This window comes from Coenobita brevimanus, chromosome 84 (assembly GCF_032717465.1).
Source record: "Coenobita brevimanus isolate Jiangsu-jjx chromosome 84, ASM3271746v2, whole genome shotgun sequence".
In the NCBI taxonomy this organism is placed as follows: domain Eukaryota; kingdom Metazoa; phylum Arthropoda; class Malacostraca; order Decapoda; family Coenobitidae; genus Coenobita; species Coenobita brevimanus.
The window spans coordinates 50,046,193-50,066,047 of record NC_137037.1 but is presented as its reverse complement, the minus strand read 5'-3'; the positions used below and the strand labels follow the sequence as shown (position 1 = coordinate 50,066,047).

At 40.2% G+C, this 19,855-nt stretch overlaps 1 protein-coding gene across 1 annotated transcript in view; it reads right to left on the bottom strand.

Annotated features, from left to right (window-relative positions):
- mib1 (E3 ubiquitin-protein ligase mind bomb 1) overlaps positions 1–19,855 on the bottom strand; it is a 409,660-nt gene extending 389,805 nt beyond the window's left edge. Inside the window, exons 1-12 of the mRNA XM_080280442.1 lie at positions 19,796–19,855; positions 17,447–17,588; positions 16,427–16,598; positions 15,074–15,308; positions 13,853–13,972; positions 13,060–13,214; positions 12,352–12,526; positions 11,197–11,341; positions 10,632–10,732; positions 9,635–9,775; positions 7,915–8,112; positions 6,499–6,650 (exon numbers count right to left, since the gene is read on the bottom strand). Of these exons, the coding sequence (XP_080136568.1) occupies positions 6,499–6,650; positions 7,915–8,112; positions 9,635–9,775; positions 10,632–10,732; positions 11,197–11,341; positions 12,352–12,526; positions 13,060–13,214; positions 13,853–13,972; positions 15,074–15,308; positions 16,427–16,598; positions 17,447–17,588; positions 19,796–19,855 (1,796 nt within the window). The remainder of the gene's footprint in view (positions 1–6,498; positions 6,651–7,914; positions 8,113–9,634; positions 9,776–10,631; positions 10,733–11,196; positions 11,342–12,351; positions 12,527–13,059; positions 13,215–13,852; positions 13,973–15,073; positions 15,309–16,426; positions 16,599–17,446; positions 17,589–19,795) is intronic.

Here is a 19,855-nt window from a genome sequence, read left to right as displayed (position 1 = left end):
TTCTTCTTTCATCCACCTACACACACACACTATCCTCTATCTCTCTCCCCTCTCTCATTCACTCACGCTCTCACTTTCTCTCAGCAAATTAGTTTCCCTCTAAGCCTCGTTTTCTTCACACCCTTTCTGTCTATTTCCACACCCTTGTTCCCCATTTTCTTTTTTTTAATTTTTTTTCTGCCAGTTTTTCTGTATTACTTTCCACACAAATCTTACCATTTTCTTAATCTTATAATTGTCTTCTTGTCTTTTTCTCCATTTCCAAAAACTGATTTGGGGTCTTATTTATTTATTTTCATGGTCATTTTCCTATTGTCTTATTGCTATCTTTCTATTCTCTTGTTACTGTTTTTCTTTTTGCTTTATGATAATTAGGATGAATAAATGTGTGAATGGATAAATGAATGAACAAAATAACTAACCTGGAAATCAATAGATCGATGATAATAATAATAATAATAATAATAATAATAATAACGATGAATCCACGTATGACTGATAATAATAATAATGATAACAATGACGATAACAAGTCCTCTGTTTATCAACCTTTATTATATTTCCTATGCTAATTTAGAACCTCATTAGGAACATCTTTACCTGTGCGGGGGCAAAGGTGAGGTTAATGAGGCCCACCTGTGCTCCTTAAACCTTTGACGCTCACCTCTGACCTTTGTTATTACCTTCTGGCTCACGTCCCACAACTGTACTCTCCCTAACTATCCATCTACATATCTACCTACCTATTTATCTATCTGTTAATCTATCAACTGTTTATTCTTGCTACCTACTGTACAGACGATCATATTCAGAGAGAGAGAGAGAGAGAGAGAGAGAGAGAGAGAGAGAGAGGGGGGCTACTCGTATGTTCGCATTTCTCACTTCTTCATGACTATTTTTTTTTCTTCTCACTATTTTTCATTTCCAGTTTTTTTTCTTTCTTTTTCGTTGCATTATTTTTTTTTATCTGCTTCCAGTTATTAGTTTTATCATTATATTTATTCTTTGTCCTTTATTTATTTATTTTTATTTTTTTTATCAATTATACAGTATTTTTAGATACGTTGTTCTCTCTCTCTCTCTCTCTCTCTCTCTCTCTCTCTCTCCGATGTAGATTTAAATACTCCCCTCTTTTACAAACTCTCTTTTTCCCCTTTTTTTCCATCCAATCTACCTCGTTTTTTTACTCTTCTCTTTCCCTCTCTCTCTCTCCCTCCTCCACCACTCTCCGAATTAACCAGGTCACTAGAGAGAGAGAGAGTGAGAGAGAGAGAGGAGCGAGGGAAGGAGAGGAAGAAGAGAGGTAAGAGAGGAAGACAGAAGAAAGAGAAAGAAGAGGAGTGAGAAAGACTGATGTTGGGTGGGTGAGACGGTAGGAGGAGGAGTGTGGGGGAGGGAGACAGGAGGGAGTAGAGAAGAGGGAGAGAAAGGAATGGGGAAGAGGAAGGAAAGAAGGAGGGGAGGAAGACAAAAGAGAAATGAGGGAGAGGGGAAGAAGAAGGGAGGGAAGAAACTAGAGAGGGGAAAGAAGAGGAGAAAGACTAAAAATGAGGTAGAGAAAGAGAGAGAGAGAGAGAGAGAGAGAGAGAGAGAGAGAGAGAGACGGGGAGGGGGGAGGTGTATTGTAGTTTACATCCACTGAACCTTTTATCTCCTCTCTCTCTCTCTCTCTCTCTCTCTCATCAGAATGGGAAAGAGTGAGAGAGGAAACTGAGAAACAAGACAAAAGCAGACACCCAATTTGCATTTTCTCTCTCTCTCTCTCTCTCTCTCTCTCTCACACACACACACACACACACACACACACACACACACAGTTTTCCAATTATCAAACATCATCATATCCCCCTCCTTCCCCCCCATCCCTCTCTCTCTCTCTCTCTCTCTCTCTTTCTCTCTAAATCAGCCAGGGCAGAGGTGGAGAGAGACGGGACTGTACTACCCACCACTCAACCACTCACCACAATTTGCAAGGGAGATGGTCCGAGAGAGAGAGAGAGAGAGAGAGAGAGAGAGAGAGAGAGAGAGAGAGAGAGACTTGTCCACCACTCTCTCTTTAACAATATCTCTCTAGGTACTCAACTCCTCACGCACTCACAGGTAATCTCTCTCTCTCTCTCTTTGAAAATTGTAGGTAACAGAGAAACGGAAAGATTGGTAGGGAGAAAGATGGACTGCCAGATTAAAAAAAAAAAAAAATACATAGAGACAGACAGACAGACCGAAAGACAGATAGAAAGACAGTTAGCTAAGACTTTAAAAAATAGATAGAAAGAAGAAATAGATACAACGATCCCCACCCACACACAAGAAAAAGTCGTGAACGTAAAAAACGGGAGGTTTTAGATGCACGGGAGACTAAAGAAAATAACACTGGGAGGAAAAACAAACATGGTGAAAGGAACTGGGGGAGAGAGAGAGAGAGAGAGAGAGAGAGAGAGAGAGAGAGACAGAGAGAGAGAGATACAAGGGATTACTGGTAAGGGGGAGAGAGGAAAAAATAGAGGAGGGAAAAAGAAATGTTAAAAGTGAGAGGGAGTGAGAAGGGGAAGAGAAGGATGGAGAGAGAGAGAGAGAGAGAGAGAGAGAGAGAGAGAGAAATCAAGGTAAAACTCATAAAAAAAAACTGTCTTGTCATCATTCAACTCTGGCCGGAAAATGAAGATCCCGGGAGAAATTAATGATATAATTACACAGGTAAATCACCGGAAATACCTGCCCATTTTCCTCCTAATTACCTCCAAACGCTTTCCTCCCCCACTCATTGATTTTCCTCCTCCTCGCTCCTCCTCCTCTTCCTCCTCCCTCTTCTTGATCGCTTTTCCTCTTCCTTCTCCTAATTCTTTTTCCTATTCCTTCATTTTCCTAATTCTCTCTCTCTCTCTCTCTCTCTCACACACACACACACACACACACACACACACACACACACACACACACACACATACACATCTTCTCTATCTCTGCTTACTTCAGCAAATCAGTTTAATTCTCTCTCTCTCTCTCTCTCTCTCTCTCTCTCACACACACACACACACACACACACACACACACACACACACACACACACATCTTCTCAATCTCTGCTTACTTCAGCATATCAGTTTAATGAGTCTCTCTCTCTCTCTCTCTCTCTCTCTCTCTCCACCCCCACCTTGTCACCTCCAAACTGCCTCTAACTCCTCCTTAAAGACCACAAAAGTTAGGCAGAAGTTAGGACCAAGGTTTAATCGACATTTCCAGTCATTTCCCGGGATCAAGGGTCACTATGCCTAAAAATAAGAGAGGGAGGAGAATACGAGATAAAGGGAAATGAGGAGGGGAGGGGAGGGGAGAGGAAGGGGAGTGGAGTGGTAAGGGGGAGGGGGAGTGAAGAGGGAAGGTGTGTGTGTGTGTGTGTGTGTGTGTGTGTGTGTGAGAGAGAGAGAGAGAGAGAGAGAGAGGTGGGGTAAGGAAAGAGGAGGCATCAGGAGGAAAGAAGTGAGTCGGAAAGTTGATTAAAGAAAGTTGGGCGTGACGAAGACTTGGGCATAAATTTAGCCATTCCAAGAAGGCCTCTCAAGACACAACCCCCTGGGGAAATAACCTTCTTTTGATGCAATATAACCATCTAAAGAGCCTCCTTCCAAGATAATATAACCATCTAAAGTGCCTCCTTCCAAGATAATATAACCATCTAAAGTGCCTCCTTCCAAGATAATATAACCATCTAAAGTGCATCCTTCCAAGATAATATAACCTTCTAAAGTGCATCCTTCCAAGATAATATAACCATCTAAAGTGCCTCCTTCCAATATAACCATCTAAAGAGCCTCCTTTCAAGATAATATAACCATCTAAAGAGCATCCTTCCAATATAACCATCTAAAGAGCATCCTTCCAATATAACCATCTAAAGAGCATCCTTCCAATATAACCATCTAAAGAGCATCCTTCCAATATAACCATCTACAGAGCCTCCTTCGAAGACTGTCCAACCATCTAAAGAGCCTCCTTCCATGATAATATAACCATCTACGGAGCCTCCTTCAGAGACACCATCACTAACAAATACACATCGGTTATAGTTACCTACTTTTAATATCTTTATCGTCTGTGAATAACTTAGAACTAACTTTAACCATACTTCCTAACTTAGCTTCACCAAACCTAACATGACCTAACCTCACTCAATTATAACCTAACCTAACCTAACCTACAGAAGTAAACAGGCTACTTCCAACATACACAATTAATTAACAGAGTTTCAGCTACGTATTCAGTAACCGAACCTAACCTATGCTAACCCAACCTAAGTTGATCTAATCTAACTTAACTCCAGTGGCTGCTCCCAAGGCATACCATTAATGAATACAAATGAGCTTTATTTGCCTACTTAAATAACCCTGACTACTGTGAATAATTTAAAACACTCACTTTCTAAGAAGAGTTTGGAATTCAGAAAAAATTCTGCTATTCTATCTATCCGTCTACCTATTGCCAGACGCCTCAATCCCATACGGGGTGGCCACAAACAAATCGCCTCCACATCACCCTGTCCCCCGCCATTTCACTGCCCTGCTCCCAACTCGCACACACCCCTCCCATATACCTCTCCACTCCATCCCTCCATCCATCCTCGGCCTCCTCCTCCCTTTCCTACCCTCCACCTCACTCACATACACTCTCCTTGTCAGTCTCTCACCCTCCATCCTCTCCACATGGCCAAACACAAAATATTAATGAGTATTCCTGAGGCACACCAGTAATAAATGCAGAGTTTCATTCATCTACTTCAGAACCTTAGCTACTATGAATATTTTAGAAGATACTCTTTCTTTCACATGAAACTCGTACTTTAGGAAATAATTGCTGGCAGAAAAAATAGTTATTCCCTGGGAGCAACATTAATGAACACAAAGGAGTACCGTATTATTTGCCTACCTAATAACCTCAAATAAGGTGTATGATTTATTAACAATCTCTCATCATCATCATCATAGTTTTCTTTCCAAACTACATGGTGTGGGAGGGATCTAGAAACAGTCAAGAAAGTAAAAAAGCTGTGGGAGGAAAACAGAAACAATGAAGTTGAAAATAAATGAACGAGAACTGTCAACAGAGCATCATGTAAAATGGGTTTAACATCCTTTCACTCGCAATTCAAGTCATCGAAATTCTTGGCTCAATGTCACAAGCCAAACGATCTATACAAAATGATTCACAATGAACTCTCACTTTCAGAAAATAATTGGTGATACAAGTGGTGACAGTAATTACATGGCCAACTGATCAATTAACTGGTGACATTTATGAATTCATATTAGTGTGGAAATGAATTTTTGGAAGACTGACAACATGTCACAATCATTCTATATATAGTACTGAATATGGAACACAAAATACACTACCTAGTTGTCATTTATATATATTAAGTATTGTTAAAGTTAATATCGTACTGTTTGTACCATATATAAAGGCTCCAACATGCTTGCATGTGTCTGCCTTGGTCACCTGATAAAGGCTCTCCACACTGCTCGATCTCTGGCAGCCTCCACAATAAGTCCCTTGTCCTTCAGATCATAGATTTCATCCAAGGTCATTTAATATCATGAAATATAAAAACAAATTCATCATACTTGTTAGTAATCCCTGACATTATTAGGATGTTTCAAATGTATTTACAACCCCTGACATTAAATGCCATAAAGTAGTATCATGTAAAGCTGAGTGTCCGAATGCTGACTTGGCAGCACGTCCGACTACTGTACCAATTATCTTGACCTGGGTTCAATTGTGGGGTGAACAATTAAGAGGGTGTAGTAGTATGTATTTTCAACCATTCTCACATCTTTGTACACCGTCGGAATCCCTCAATGATATACAGTATACAGATTCTTACTCTCAAACCACAGCCACTCCAACACAGTTCCACATGCACTTCTCATCCAAAACTCCATAAGCCATCCACATCTATTATCATGCCAGAAGCACTGGTTAGGGATGGATACTTCTCCAGTGACAAAAAAAATGATGTGAAATTGACAAAACTATAGATCCAGTTATGCATCTAGAAATCACAGTTGTAAATATCCACTTTCCAGACAGTCCCTCATCATTATCAGTTTTATGTCTCTCTTCCATGTAACATGAGTCAGATGGGTTCACCTGACAGCAATCCTCCATTTTGCTGTTTTGCACCAGCTCTCTAGTAATACCTCAAGATCTGGGGTCAGCACGCACCACATCACCTCATGCATTCCTCGATCTCCTCTCCAACCACTGCCTAGTATTTCAATACTTCTACACCTACTTATCCAACTCCTCTTGTCCATCCTCTCAACATATCCATATTCCTTCTCACACCTACCTTAAATGATATATCACCTGAGAAAGTCTGTACTCATTCAGCCTTAGGAAATGGGCTGTCAAATCTGAGCTCAAAAAAAATCCCGTTCAGTCGGGGACAGAAAACTCCCCTCCACTCCACATACCTTCCATAAACAACACATCACCCACCTTGGATTGCCGCGAAGAGCTGCATGGTGGAGAGAGTTGAAACCGTTGTTATTAGTGAGAGTGATGTCGGCTGCATGGTCCAACAGGAGGGTGAGGATATCATCTCGCTTCTTAGATACCGCATCATGCAAGGGTGTATCGCCATCATGGTCCTTGTGGGTAGAAAGACAAAAATACATAATAGGTTAGATGAGAAAAGGGAAGAAATGTCATCATCCTGACATTTTCCCACCTAAGGACAGGGTGAGGTAGGATACAGAAATCAAAGAAAGACAGGTATGAATGTACAAGATTTATTAACCGGTAGTCATTCACACATCTTGAGTGTGTGGAAGGGTTTTGTTGTTTGGGAGACATGTTGTGTGCTGGAGGTGGGGCTGGAGCTGGCTCTGTGGCTGGAGTGAGAAGTGGTTGGAGGATGTTCAGGGAGCTCTTGCCTCTCCTGACATTGAGAGGGCTCTCCCTACGTGCTAAGGGGTCTTTGTATGCAGCATGTGTTAGGAGTGTAGTGCTGTATGGCAGTGAGACCTGGGCAGTGAAGGAGGAAGATATTCGCCGGCTCAGACGTACAGAAATGACAATGATTAGGTGGATGTCCAGTGCGTCCCTGCGTCCAGGGCCTGGAGGGGCTGGGTTTACAATGGAAGAGTTGAGAGGTAGGATGGGACTGGAGTGTATTGGTGTTGTGATGAGGAGAGGTAGATTGAGGTGGTTTGGACATGTGGAGAGGATGGGGGATGATAATTGGGTGAGGAAGGTGAGAAGTGTTAATACTGGGGGTGGGGTTATGAGGGGTAGATCGAGAAAGACATGGGACGAGGTCATTAAGTGTGACCTTAGGGTTAAGGGACTGAACAGGGAGGCTGCAATGGATCGTGCAGCGTGGAGAGCCGCCATTAGGTGACCAAGGCCGACACATGCAAGCACGTTGGAGCCTTTAAAAAACGAAAAACGAAAATTCAAGCACCTGGAAAACTCTTGCTCCATATTAAAAAATCTGCACAATAGTACTTCCTATACTCTGCTACACACAGCCAATTCACTAACAATTAAAAAAAAAGTAGGGATGGGTTACCAAATCCTTATATTTCTTTTGTTTCGTATTTCATCCAAAAAACTGAATTCCCTGTCAACTTCCTGTAAATAAAATTCATATCGCTGTAACTGTCAACTTCCTCATTGGTCATTAACCACCACAACACAAACAACAGTCCGATTACAGCCTCTACAGTACTGTTATTAAATTTATTTATCAGACTCAACTAAAATCATCTTGACCTTGTTTTTCCCACCTAACAATTGGATCAGGTAGAATACAGAAACAAGGAAAGAGAAGTGAAAGTACAAAAGTGGGATGGATATCAACAACATACCCAGAGAACATAATTAAAGTAAGTGATAGAACATGGTCCAAACCTGCAGACTTGGATGGCCGCCCAGCTCAAGCAGCGTTTTGACCACACCAACATGGCCCTTGTTGACAGCCACATGGAGGGGTGTCTGGCGGCGCTTGCTGCGAGCGTTGAGATCTGCGCCAGCACTGGCCAGGATTTGCACTACACTAGGTTCATCCCCATACGCTGCGTGATGGATGGCTCGGTCACCATCTTTATCCTGGTTGCACAAAATACATAAAGTTAGAAATTACAAATTCTAAACTAATAAAATGAACCTAATTAAGTTAGTCACTGTCAAAATTTTACCAACTTGCTACCCATTACAATTGTATGTGCTGTAAGCCAATCCACCAACATATCAAAGTTTTTGAACAAGCTTGTCTGGCATCAGTAGGGACAATCATCATCATCATCATCATCCGGATCTCCCTTCTCACCCTCGGGCAGGGTGAGGAGTAGCAACATCCAGACAGCCCCAAATCTGCCCAATTCAGGGCCCCCTAGTGGGGACAAAAACTTCTTAATTCTAAATTTTTAAAATCAGATGAAATTACTTAAAACTTTCTAAGAGTTGTGAGTTAATATAACTGTCTGACATTAGCTGGAGAGTGACTTGTATGATAGAGATGACGAGATATCATTAAAAAAAAATTTTCCCATACACAAGACATAAAACATGTAACAGTGATTGTTTTTAATGCTCTTGACCTTTTTACTTCATATTACGATTATATCTTACCATTTTACCCACACTAATATCAGACACTTTTATCTGACAATTATACTCAGTACTTTTAATGATTAAGCCAAGAATGTATTTAAGAGTTCCAGTCAAAATATTGTCTGGAAGTCGCATGAATAACTGAAAGGGCTGTCACTAAACTGGAAGAATATGCTGGTGAATGAAGGCTTGACTGACAATGATGATGATGTAATTCTCCCATGCAATTATATGAAAGTGGCAATAATGAATGTTTTCATTACTTTTAATCACTTTGTCCCAAATATGACATTTATATTTCATTCTTGCTGCTATGAGACAATTCTGTTCAGTTTATGTGCATGTTCTAGCAGTGAAAGTGTTAATGCATGCTGGATCAGAGCATCAAAGATCAAAAATACTCTCCCATGTTTCATAAAATCATCTGAAGGTGGAAAAAAAAAAAAAAAAAAAAAAAAAAAAACAGAAGTAACTGGATTCAAGGGGTTAAGAAATGCTGAACATTTACACAATGGCTTGCTTGCAGGTAGCAATGCATAAACTGACAAGAACATCAGTGGATTCAGGAGGTTCGTACTGTATTGTTTATAAGGGCTCCAACATGCTTGCATGTGTCGGCCATGGTCACCTAATGGCAGCTCTCCATGCTGCCATTGAGTCCCTTATCCCTGAGGTCACACTCTATGATCTAAATAAGGAATAAAATAAATACAAAATTACACCCAGGACTAGCTTCCTACTGTAACCTGGAACCCCAACTGTCTCTCCTTCCAGTACCAATACTGAACTCTTTCTTCACATTAGAGTGAAGATAACTCAGAATGTGATGTGTTGGTGAAAGGAGGGAGATCTGAATGCTGATGATGATGATGATGAAATTCCAGCCACATATTTTCTCACACTGCTTTCATTAATTCTTTCAGTATGAGATTTTTCCTAGGTTGAATCACATTATCTCGAAGAAGGAAGACAAAAAATATAAAGGTGTCACGAGATTAAAAATGTCAAGAATACTGACCTCCTTCTCCACATGAGCACTATGCTGAAGGAGGATGTGTATAACCTCAAGGTGGCCGTTCTGACTGGCCGCCTGTAGAGCTGTATGCCCGGCAAACACACCATTCACATCCACTTCGCCTTTCTTCAAGATTTCATCAACCTTGAAACACCACACACAACTTAGATTGGGATTCACTGAGTTTGACTACTACACATTTTTTTAAAACACCTATAACTTGGCACAGGCTTATTATTCTATTCCCTAAACCCCAGCATTCCTTTTTTTATTCTTTATTTTTCTTACATCAAGTACACAGTAAATTAAACAAAGACTGGGCATTAAAGCTCCACTGCTTCATAAAAAGTTTATTTCCCAGTTCACCAGTTAATATTACTAGTTGCATGAGAAGAATGGTGATATTTTGAAGCACCTTCCTAAACATAAAAAGTGGCCTGCCAGTACTCTTTCAATATAGAAGAGCATAAAAAGTACAGTAAGTACATAAAGAAAAGAGAAGCTATAGAAAAAGGAAAAGAGGTGCTAAAATAATCACTGCTTAATTCCAAAAACTTATGCCATGAAGTATGAGTCATTTAAGAAGAGCATGTGAAGTCACATGGAGAGACAGAGTGACAAGTGAGGATGTGAAGAAGCATTGTGGTGTGGATGAGGATGTGATAGGAAGCGTTAGGAAAAACACATTGAGGTCGTCTGGCCGCGTGGAGAGGAAAGAGAGTGACAGACTGACGAGGAGAGTGTATGTGAATGAGGTGGAGGGGAAGAGAGGGAGGGGAAGGCCAAGGATGAGATGGAGGGATGGAGTGGAGAGGTATATGTGAGAGGGGTGTGTGAATTGGGAGCAGGGCAGTGAAATGGCGAGGGACAGGGTGATGTGAAGGCAATTTGTCTGTGGCCACCCTATATAAGGGATTAAGGCGTCTGGCAATAGATAGATAGATAGATGAAGTATGAATAAAAAAAAATTAGAGTTTACTTTCTTCAGTCAAAACACTACCTTCTGTGCATCTCCAGTTGCTGCTGCCTTAACTAACTCTTCATTCAGATCTCCAGAAACGTGAGCTTCAAAAATCTTCTTCAGTAGAGCACTCAATCGTTCTGTGGGAAGATAAGTTTATGACTTTTGCTCAAGCTTGGAAAAAAATAAAAAGTAATAACTTTGGAAAATGCTCTATAAAATATGTCAGTCATTATCAGACTTAACATCCAAGCCCATATCTTCTTAATATGTAAGAATGACATGAAACACAGAACTAAAAAATGACAACCTGAAACAAGGCATAAAGTTCAACACAGCCATGTAAAAGTGATTCCACATCCATAGACTCGCATACTTTTTTATCATGTGTACCTGGTACATATGGTAAAAAACAAGAAGCATCATATGAGGTTGGTCTGATGTCTTTTGTAATCTTCAAGCAACTCCCATCATAATACAATGCAAACATGTATGGTTTGTCTGTGATATCACATCATTTCATACATAATCCACAGGTATCATACTGTTTCATGCATAATCCATACGACAGATGCTTATTTTTATAGAGTGTACATATGCCCACCTCCACTGGCAGCACCTGGGACGGCTCCATCTGAGGCAACCTTTGTGACGGCCGCTGGGTTATACGTCCAGGAGGTTCCACACACCTCCACCTTCAGGTCATTGTCATGGTAGATCTGCTGCACACGGCCGAACTTACCCAATGTCTGTAACAAGATAATTTCTGTCAACATTTGCCATACCATTAACTCTTTCAATCTGTTGCATCTATCTATAGTTTACCTTGCATCTGGAACAACACAATGTCAATCACAAATATGCATTTTCATCAACACTTTCAATCCATTGCATCTTTTGGTAGTTCTTATTCTTACCACAACACAATTAGGGCACACGCATGCTTTATCATTAACCCTTTCAAACTATTATATCTTTTTGTCATGTTTTATTCTTGCTATTTCTAGGTGATTTTATGCAGCTTCAGAAGAATCCTATAGTAGTGGAAGAGTTAAGGAATGCTATATCTACCTTTCAGTCTGAGTAATCCTCAAGTATATACAATCATTTAGACATAGGAAGAATAAAATAAAAATGCATTACCGGACCAAAGGGATTGAGTTGTGGAAAATAAAAAAGTATATACCACATAATGAGGTACAAAAGATTCTGTTGGCAATGTAACACACATAAAAAATTATAGTAAATAAATATACCCATACAATTCCTTTAATGCTACACTGTTTTTTTTCTATGCTTTTTGTCTGTTTAACCTTAAGGACACAATACAGTACTATCCTACATAATTCCTGCAAGTCCACAAGAATATAACCCACAGCCTGACCCTTTCCCCACTGTGCTACGGCTTCTAACTGGGACTATGGCCTCAGCACATACATGTTGCTATTGCACAACCCCAGTCTGTCTGGTTGAGAAGGCCCACCAGCCATAAGCATGCAATAGCTTCCACAGGGCCATCCAATAGGTACAGTGCAGTACACACACTGTGCAAGGAAGTGGTGCCTCTTGTGGTAGACAATGCCCTGCCAGGGACGGACCAATATCCTTCCAACGACAAGGTGCAGATTACATAAATAACATGCAAGCCAATGTGTAGTAATAAGTTGGTAAAGAAGAGATGCCAAGACACCTCCATACCGGACAGGAATACAACCCTTGCCCTGACCATTTCCCTGTTCCACTTCTGTTTCTAACTCACCGGGACCATGGCCTCAGCCCACTCGCCATGGCCACGCTGGAGGATCTTGATGCGTTCTAGGTCTGCACAGATCTGTACTAGGTCACCCACGCTGAACTGCTGCCCAGCACTGCTCTCACTGCTCATCACCACACCACCTCCCACTTTGGTCAGGACCGCAGGGTTAAATGTCCACCTGAAACATTAGTAAGTTTATAATCATTATTATCATCTTGGCTTCCCCCTGCCCCAAAGGATAGAATAAGGTAGGATCCAGAAGCAAGGGGAGAAAAGTACCGTACAAAAGAGGATAATCCAAAGACTATCAGATTTAAGTCAGGCAGCCATCCCCTGTATCACAGTCAAGTATAAGTCACCTTACAGTGCCATGAACTTGTACCTGAGGTATATATATATATACTTGTTACCACTGCTCATCCCAAGGGAAGAGACAACCCTGACACTTGTGCATATAGAGGATGCTAATCTCTTCCAAACCACATGCACTAGAGCAAGTATAAAAAAATCTGTGGCATGGTACCACATGAAAAATCAGCTAACTTACATCCACCTGCACTGTGCCATGGATCGAACCCCAGATAAAAGTAAGCTGACTTTTCCTGTGGCACTACAGAGTATATACAGTAACTGAGGTGGAAAAGACCAAATCATCACCATCCTGACCTTTTTCCACATCTAAGGGATATATTGGTATGTAAAAATGCTGACCTGTTGCCCGAGGGGTACGCCACCACTATGTCATGGTCTTCATCGATGCCAACCACAGTGCCTGTTGTACCCAGGCACTCAAACATTCCATCAGTCCAGCCTCCATGCCCGTGTTGTAGTGACTGAACTATTTCCAGCTCCAGATCCACATTCACCTGTAGAATACCAGTATGGCTTTACAAAATGATAATTACCTCGGTAAGGGCATTTTTAAAGTACTGCCATGTGTGTATATATTGTAGCAGATGCCTTGCACATGCCTGACATTGAAGAGCAGCTCTACTACATACCAGGTATGCTCCTGCCATGTTAAAACAGGTTGCCTCAGAGTTACAATGTGATGGTGGTTACTCAAAATGCCTGGAAGTAAAGCAACCACTCTTGAATGAGAGGCATGCACTTTGCATTCACACTTAAGAGTTAAGTATCATTTTATCTGTGCTTAAAATACATGCTCTGAACATGCAATTATTGAGAGGTAACATTCTGTACACTACAATCCAAAAGACTTTCACTAAAACAAATACAGGACTATCACAATTCTTTCCAACAGGAAGGAACAAGTAAGAGACCAATAAGCTTAAAGAAAGGGAAGTGTAAAACAAAACATAATGCTCCTGGTTACACATTCTCAATCACTTCCGTCAACAACTTGTCACATTATGATTAACTAAAACTGCAAGACAATATTGGTACAATATGATATAACTGCAAGAATCTAAAAGAAAAATATCTATATTATGTATACACTAAAAAACAGTGCAGCATGTCATGGAACATTCCTTACACTTACTTGATCTCCAATAGCAAGGCCATGTGGGCCTGAACGTCCAGGGTTCTGTTCTCCAAGCATCGGCAAGTGATCCCTGTACACGGTGCCACCCTTGGCATCGTTCACTACCTTGAGGTCAGCCTGTTCCAACACATAACACCAGTCAGCACAGTCATGGTCTAGTTATACAGCACATGGATCAGTGCGGACATCTATCTATATATCGACTGCCAGATGCCTTAAACCTGTAAGATGTGGCCAAAAACAAATTGCCTCCACATCAATGTCTTCTGCCATTTGGTGGCCCTACCTCCACTCTTATATCTTTCCACTTCATCCCTCCATCTTACTCTTGGTCTCCCCCCCACATCTCCCCCTCCAACTCACATACACTCTCATTCAGTTTCTCATTCTCTATCCTCTCCACATGGCAGACATGGGACTGATAACTGTAGAATTTATCATCACCTTTCACAGACAACAATGAGAAATACCTAAACCTGATCACTAACAGTCCACTGATTTACTGGTAACTTTCAGATATTGTTCATGACTCACATACAGTACTTAAATATTATGTGTTTATCCATCAACTTACCTATAGCCAGATACTTTATTCCCAGAGTGGGTGGAATCATCTCCTCACTGCCTGGTTCTCTGTCATCAGGCATCCCTCTGTCCATCCTAAACCACTCTCACTCACACATCCATATGCCTCTCCACTCCACTCCTCCATTTCATCCTTAATCTCTCTCCCTCCATCTCACTACAACTACGCCTTGGACATAAGATTCATAAGGGCCATTTCCAATCAGACCACCTTAACCCACCAGACCACCAAGCATCCATTTGTTAGTTACATGGCTACCAATAAATGTAGTAAATGGCTTCCAGGGTTACAGGAAATTCTATGGCTTGCCACTCAGTATAACCATTTCAGGGTTGCACTACATAAATTGGATGGACGGTGGGCATCCTGCTTACCACAAAATAAAGTATAAACTTTAGATATATTACCATACACTGCATACTGCAGCTGATCAAAAAATATGCCAACAAATGATAATTTACAGTAACACACAAAGTAGTCCTATGGTCCTATGGCAACATACTGTACTAAATTATTGACCTAAAATGTTAATCTGTCATGACCATTTATCCTGTTGCATAAATTCTTGACATCTGAGGGAGGGAGTCTAAAGAAAGGCATCTTAGGGGAGGATTCTGACGGAAGGAGCTCACCATGCCCTCAAAGCCAACTCGGTATAGATTCTTGGCTCCATTGTCCCAGATGACATATGCCGCAGAGCGTGGTGACGCAGCTGACCAGTCTTGGATCTCAGACACCTTGCCTCGTCGTCCGTTGCCCCCATCTTGGTCTTCCCACTGCCAGTCCACACCTCGCACCACTCGTGCACCAGGGAAAATACCTCGGATGCCAAGTTTCTTACTCTTACGCCGGGGTTCTAAAAGCACTCTGTGGCAGAAGTGAAGAAAATTGTGAATGGATGAAAAATTGGAAAGCAGCAGGTGCCGATAAGGTACAGCAAGTGCAGGGAGTAGGGTAATATCACTTGCTACCTAAAAATATGTCATGATATCTGGATCTTTAACATGAAAGTGGATAAACTATTGCAAAGTGAATACTCAATATCATTTATTCACTGGAGTGCATTCACATAATATGAACATGTATTCCTTCCATTACTAAGGATTCATACCACATTATTTAATTTTTGTTAAAAGAGAATTATTTCCAACAGGTGATGGAAATCTCTGCAGATTACTAATGCTCTTCTCTATGTATAAGCAATAATGATGTGATGTCAGTGTGTTACTGAGGATGGCTGTAGCTTTGTATCAAGTACTATATTGTAATTCTGTCTTTATGAGGGAGACTGTATAAACATGACAGTGCTGAAGTAGGTAATCTCATAACTAATACTGTCAGTGCCACTTATTTAATTTCTTTCATATTCCTTTTCATATCAAAGTAAATGATGCAAGTCTGCAAGTCAAGCCATTAGCAGAGGTACAACATGAGTTCGTACTGACTCCAAACAGTATCGCTGTATTCAGCTTTGAAGACATTTTTCAAAATGAAGAAGCTAGAAATACTATTCATTTATTCCTCTAACAGAGATCTCTTCTAACATATATAAAATCATCTGGAGACAGCAACATAAACTGCAAACTTATGAAACTGGACTGAAGAGATTAATAAATCCCTTAAGTAAAGCACACTTTTTCTAAGTTTAATTAAATACTTTTGTTGGTAACAACAACAAAGTTAAAAGGATATCGCCTGGATTCAAGGGGTCAACTATGCATGAGGCCTCTTTCAGTACAGCACTAACATAATCCTACTGCTGAGTTCTGTTATGTCCTCCTTGTTCTATCCTGACGAAGATCCCTAACTCCTTTTTTGCAGAGCTGATGGCTGAATATAGTCAGATTGGGGGATGACTTGGTCAGCAACCAAAGAGACTCATTCCTGCCTCATAACTAAGGCCCACAATGTTTTTGCAACCACAACTTGGTACTGAAGTTGTGAGAATGGCCTACTTCCATTAGTTGAAAATGCATCTACTATACCTCTCACAGCCAATAGTTGTAATGCGGTAGAACCTGTGCCTTGGGTTGTGCTTGTCACTGTGATAACATACAGAGCAGAGATCATAGTTGCTGCACTCGGCACACTTCCATCTGATGCCAAAGATGGGCTGCTGGCGGCATGTGTCACACATGGCCCCTTCATGCTTCACACCTGATAAATTAATACTTGGAGTTAGTACAGTAATACATAAATACACACCTACAGACAGACATAATAAAGTACAGTAATTAACATACATAAAAAGTACAGTAGTACATGAACATACATAGCTACATACATATACCATACATGCAAATGACACCACTCTTCCCCTTAATGAATCACTATACTGGAGCTGGCCATAGCACAGATGATGCTGTCTATGAACTGGCTGCTAAACCATGTGCTAAAACTAGAAAAGTATATAAAGTATTATACAGATAAATAACATTCCTTTCACTATAAAATTTGTGGCAGTACGTCAAATCCTTCATATATGTTGCCATTATGCTCTTCTTTTGCTCATAATTCCTCAGTAAATTAACCATCAATTATGATAAAGATATGAAGAACGATGAATATTACCTAATACTAATGACAATAAAAGCACTAATATGGCAGGAAATATACAAAAACAGGCAAGTCCTGTTGTATGATTTTCCGCTGTACGAGACCCCAATGATACGAGAATGGGCAATTTAGACCCAAATTTGGTGACGTGAGCACGGTCAGTTAAACTAACCCTACATTTTCCATAGGTTATGTATTCCTTTATATGAGTTTTTGCGATCCTTTTTTTCACCCCGTCATCGAGTTTCCGCTATCCCAACAGTCCTCCATTAACATATCCCACGCATACAACAGGGCCTGCCTGTACTATTGACATCCTCAGTAAATTAAATACGAACTGTGATAAAGATATGAAAAATGTTGAAATATTACCTGATGTTAAGGAGGATAAGAATACTGTAATACCAGTAACTATTGCAAGAAAACCATGAATAATATTAACATCTGACCTGTTGGTGCCGAATCCAGGACCCTGAGGTCATACGCCCCAGCACAGCGGTAGTTGGCGGCTGTACCGTTGTCCCACACTACCACCACCTCCTCTGGCGACTCAAAGTTACGCACTGTCCCCACATGACCTTCACCACCATCCTGAGCACAAAGGGCCATATTATGAAAATATTATGAGAATTCTACATATAAATACAAGAGCTTGATGACCGGTACACATGGCTAAAGGATTCATAACTTACTGATAACAAAACACATCACCATTATCTATCCGTGGAAAAAAAGGTGTCACAATGATGAAGATGATGAAAGTGCATACCAAAAAATTGAAAATGTACCAGTATGAGACATGGTTATATGAACTAAAGTACAGTATTAGTTATCTAACTACGGTACGTGTGTCGGCATTACCTTTCAATTTGCCTAATTACGTCTTTTTACCCCTTAAATCTTCTAATCTAAACTAAAATGCTTACCTTTGTGTCAAAAATTATTACAGTATATACTGTATTTTATTTTAATGTCTCATTCATTTTCAAGAGAAAGTTAATTTTCCACTATTTCCATTTCTCATGTGAGTTCAACAATCTCTCAACATTCATGGATTTTTTTCTTTATTATTTTTATTTGCAGAAATTTCAATTAAAAAAAAAAATGCCAAGGTTTAGGTCAAAGTACTGTAATTATGTCTGAAGGATCCCAAGGCCAAGGCTGAACGATGCCTGGCTTAGTTTTGAGGTGGGTAAAAAAACATACAAAAAATTTTTTCAGTTTCTCCATTTCCATAACCTTTTATTCTTTTATACAACTTAAAGGAGAATGGACAGTTCACCACCCCAGATTTCATTTGAGTTTATTCTTTACCAAACGGGCATGTCAACTCAAACTACGGTACCGTACACTATTAGCTATTATGATAAACTCATGCTCTCAAGGTAAGTACAGTAATTTTGGTATATAAGAAACACAGATGGTTAACTGTTGAATTCTGACTGCAAGAAGTGACAGGAAAAAAACAAAATATATCTATTTTGGGGAAAAGGCCATGTCCCCTGTGGCAATGAATACCAACGATCTCTCCGACTGGTCGCCTTGTTTACCAACCACCGCTCCAACTGAATGCATCGGTGTATCATGCTCAAGGCATTAATAACCGTGCGAAAGCTACGGGAAACTTGAGGAATTAACCAAACCAAACCTAACCAAATCCAACCTAACTTGCATTTGACAGCCAGTTTTCAAAATTAAAAATGTGCCTTGGAACATTTGATATGGCCAACTACTGGTAGACGTCGATGGAATTTTTAAGCTTTTTAAATCCTCGTTTACGGCTTTCTGAGATAAGTTTATAAAAATGCCAGGTAGCTGTGGTAATCCAGGTAATATAAAAAGTAACCTGTGAAAGACTCATTTCAATAGAAAAAATGGAAAGGCTGTACCCATTGGGTAAGGAATTAATTTCAGCAGTAAACAGTTACTGTATATGTGTATGTTTAAAATAGTTCTGTACTGACTGGAAATACTGTCTGAAATATTTTTATACATATTTCAGTCTTGCATCCCCATCCTGAATCATTAAACCTGAACATGTAAAGAGTCTTCATCTAGACAGAAAGAATTCACATTTCTTAAGAAAGCCAAAAAAAAAAGAAAAAAAAGTATGTTGACTAGAATTCACATAATGGGATTGCATTAAGCTACTTGGTGATAAAATGCATTTTGCAATGAAAATGCCAATTTGCTAACACCTAAGGCAATTTGGTAATTCATCACACCCCTTCTACCTCCGCCATCATACCATTCTATTGATGGTGAATAATGGCAGTCTAGGCTTGTAGAAGCAATCCTGCTGTCAAGGTTAGGACTGGGTGATACCAAGGCTGGGACCGAGGAATACTGCTGTCACAGTTGGGCTAGGTCCAGCTGGACTCTTGCTTGCACAATACTGAATAACCTTTGTATGATGAATGAAGTTTTAAAATTACCGTATGTCAAAAATACACACTTCTGCCACTTTTCAACTTGTTGCACTGATGATTTGGTTGTATTTCATAAAAGAAAGAATACAGTACTGCAATAATGGAGTGAGAGCTCTAACAAATTTTCGTCTGATATGAAGGAAATATCTGATAACTTTCTCAAAATCCGTGATTTTCTCTTAGGACATGAAGGTCAGATTTTAGCAAAACATACATTACACTGGCAAAGTATGCTTTTAGATTAAATATGAGAAGTAAGTTAATACGAGTCTTTACCAAAATTAACGGTTATCTTACTTGAAAAACTCTGAATTCACTCAACACTGGCGTTCATGCTACAATTAAGATTGGTTAGTTTGGCGAGCTTACCTGTTTTCCCCACTTCCAGTCCGGGCCTCTAATGACTCTTGCACCAACACCCTCCATCAT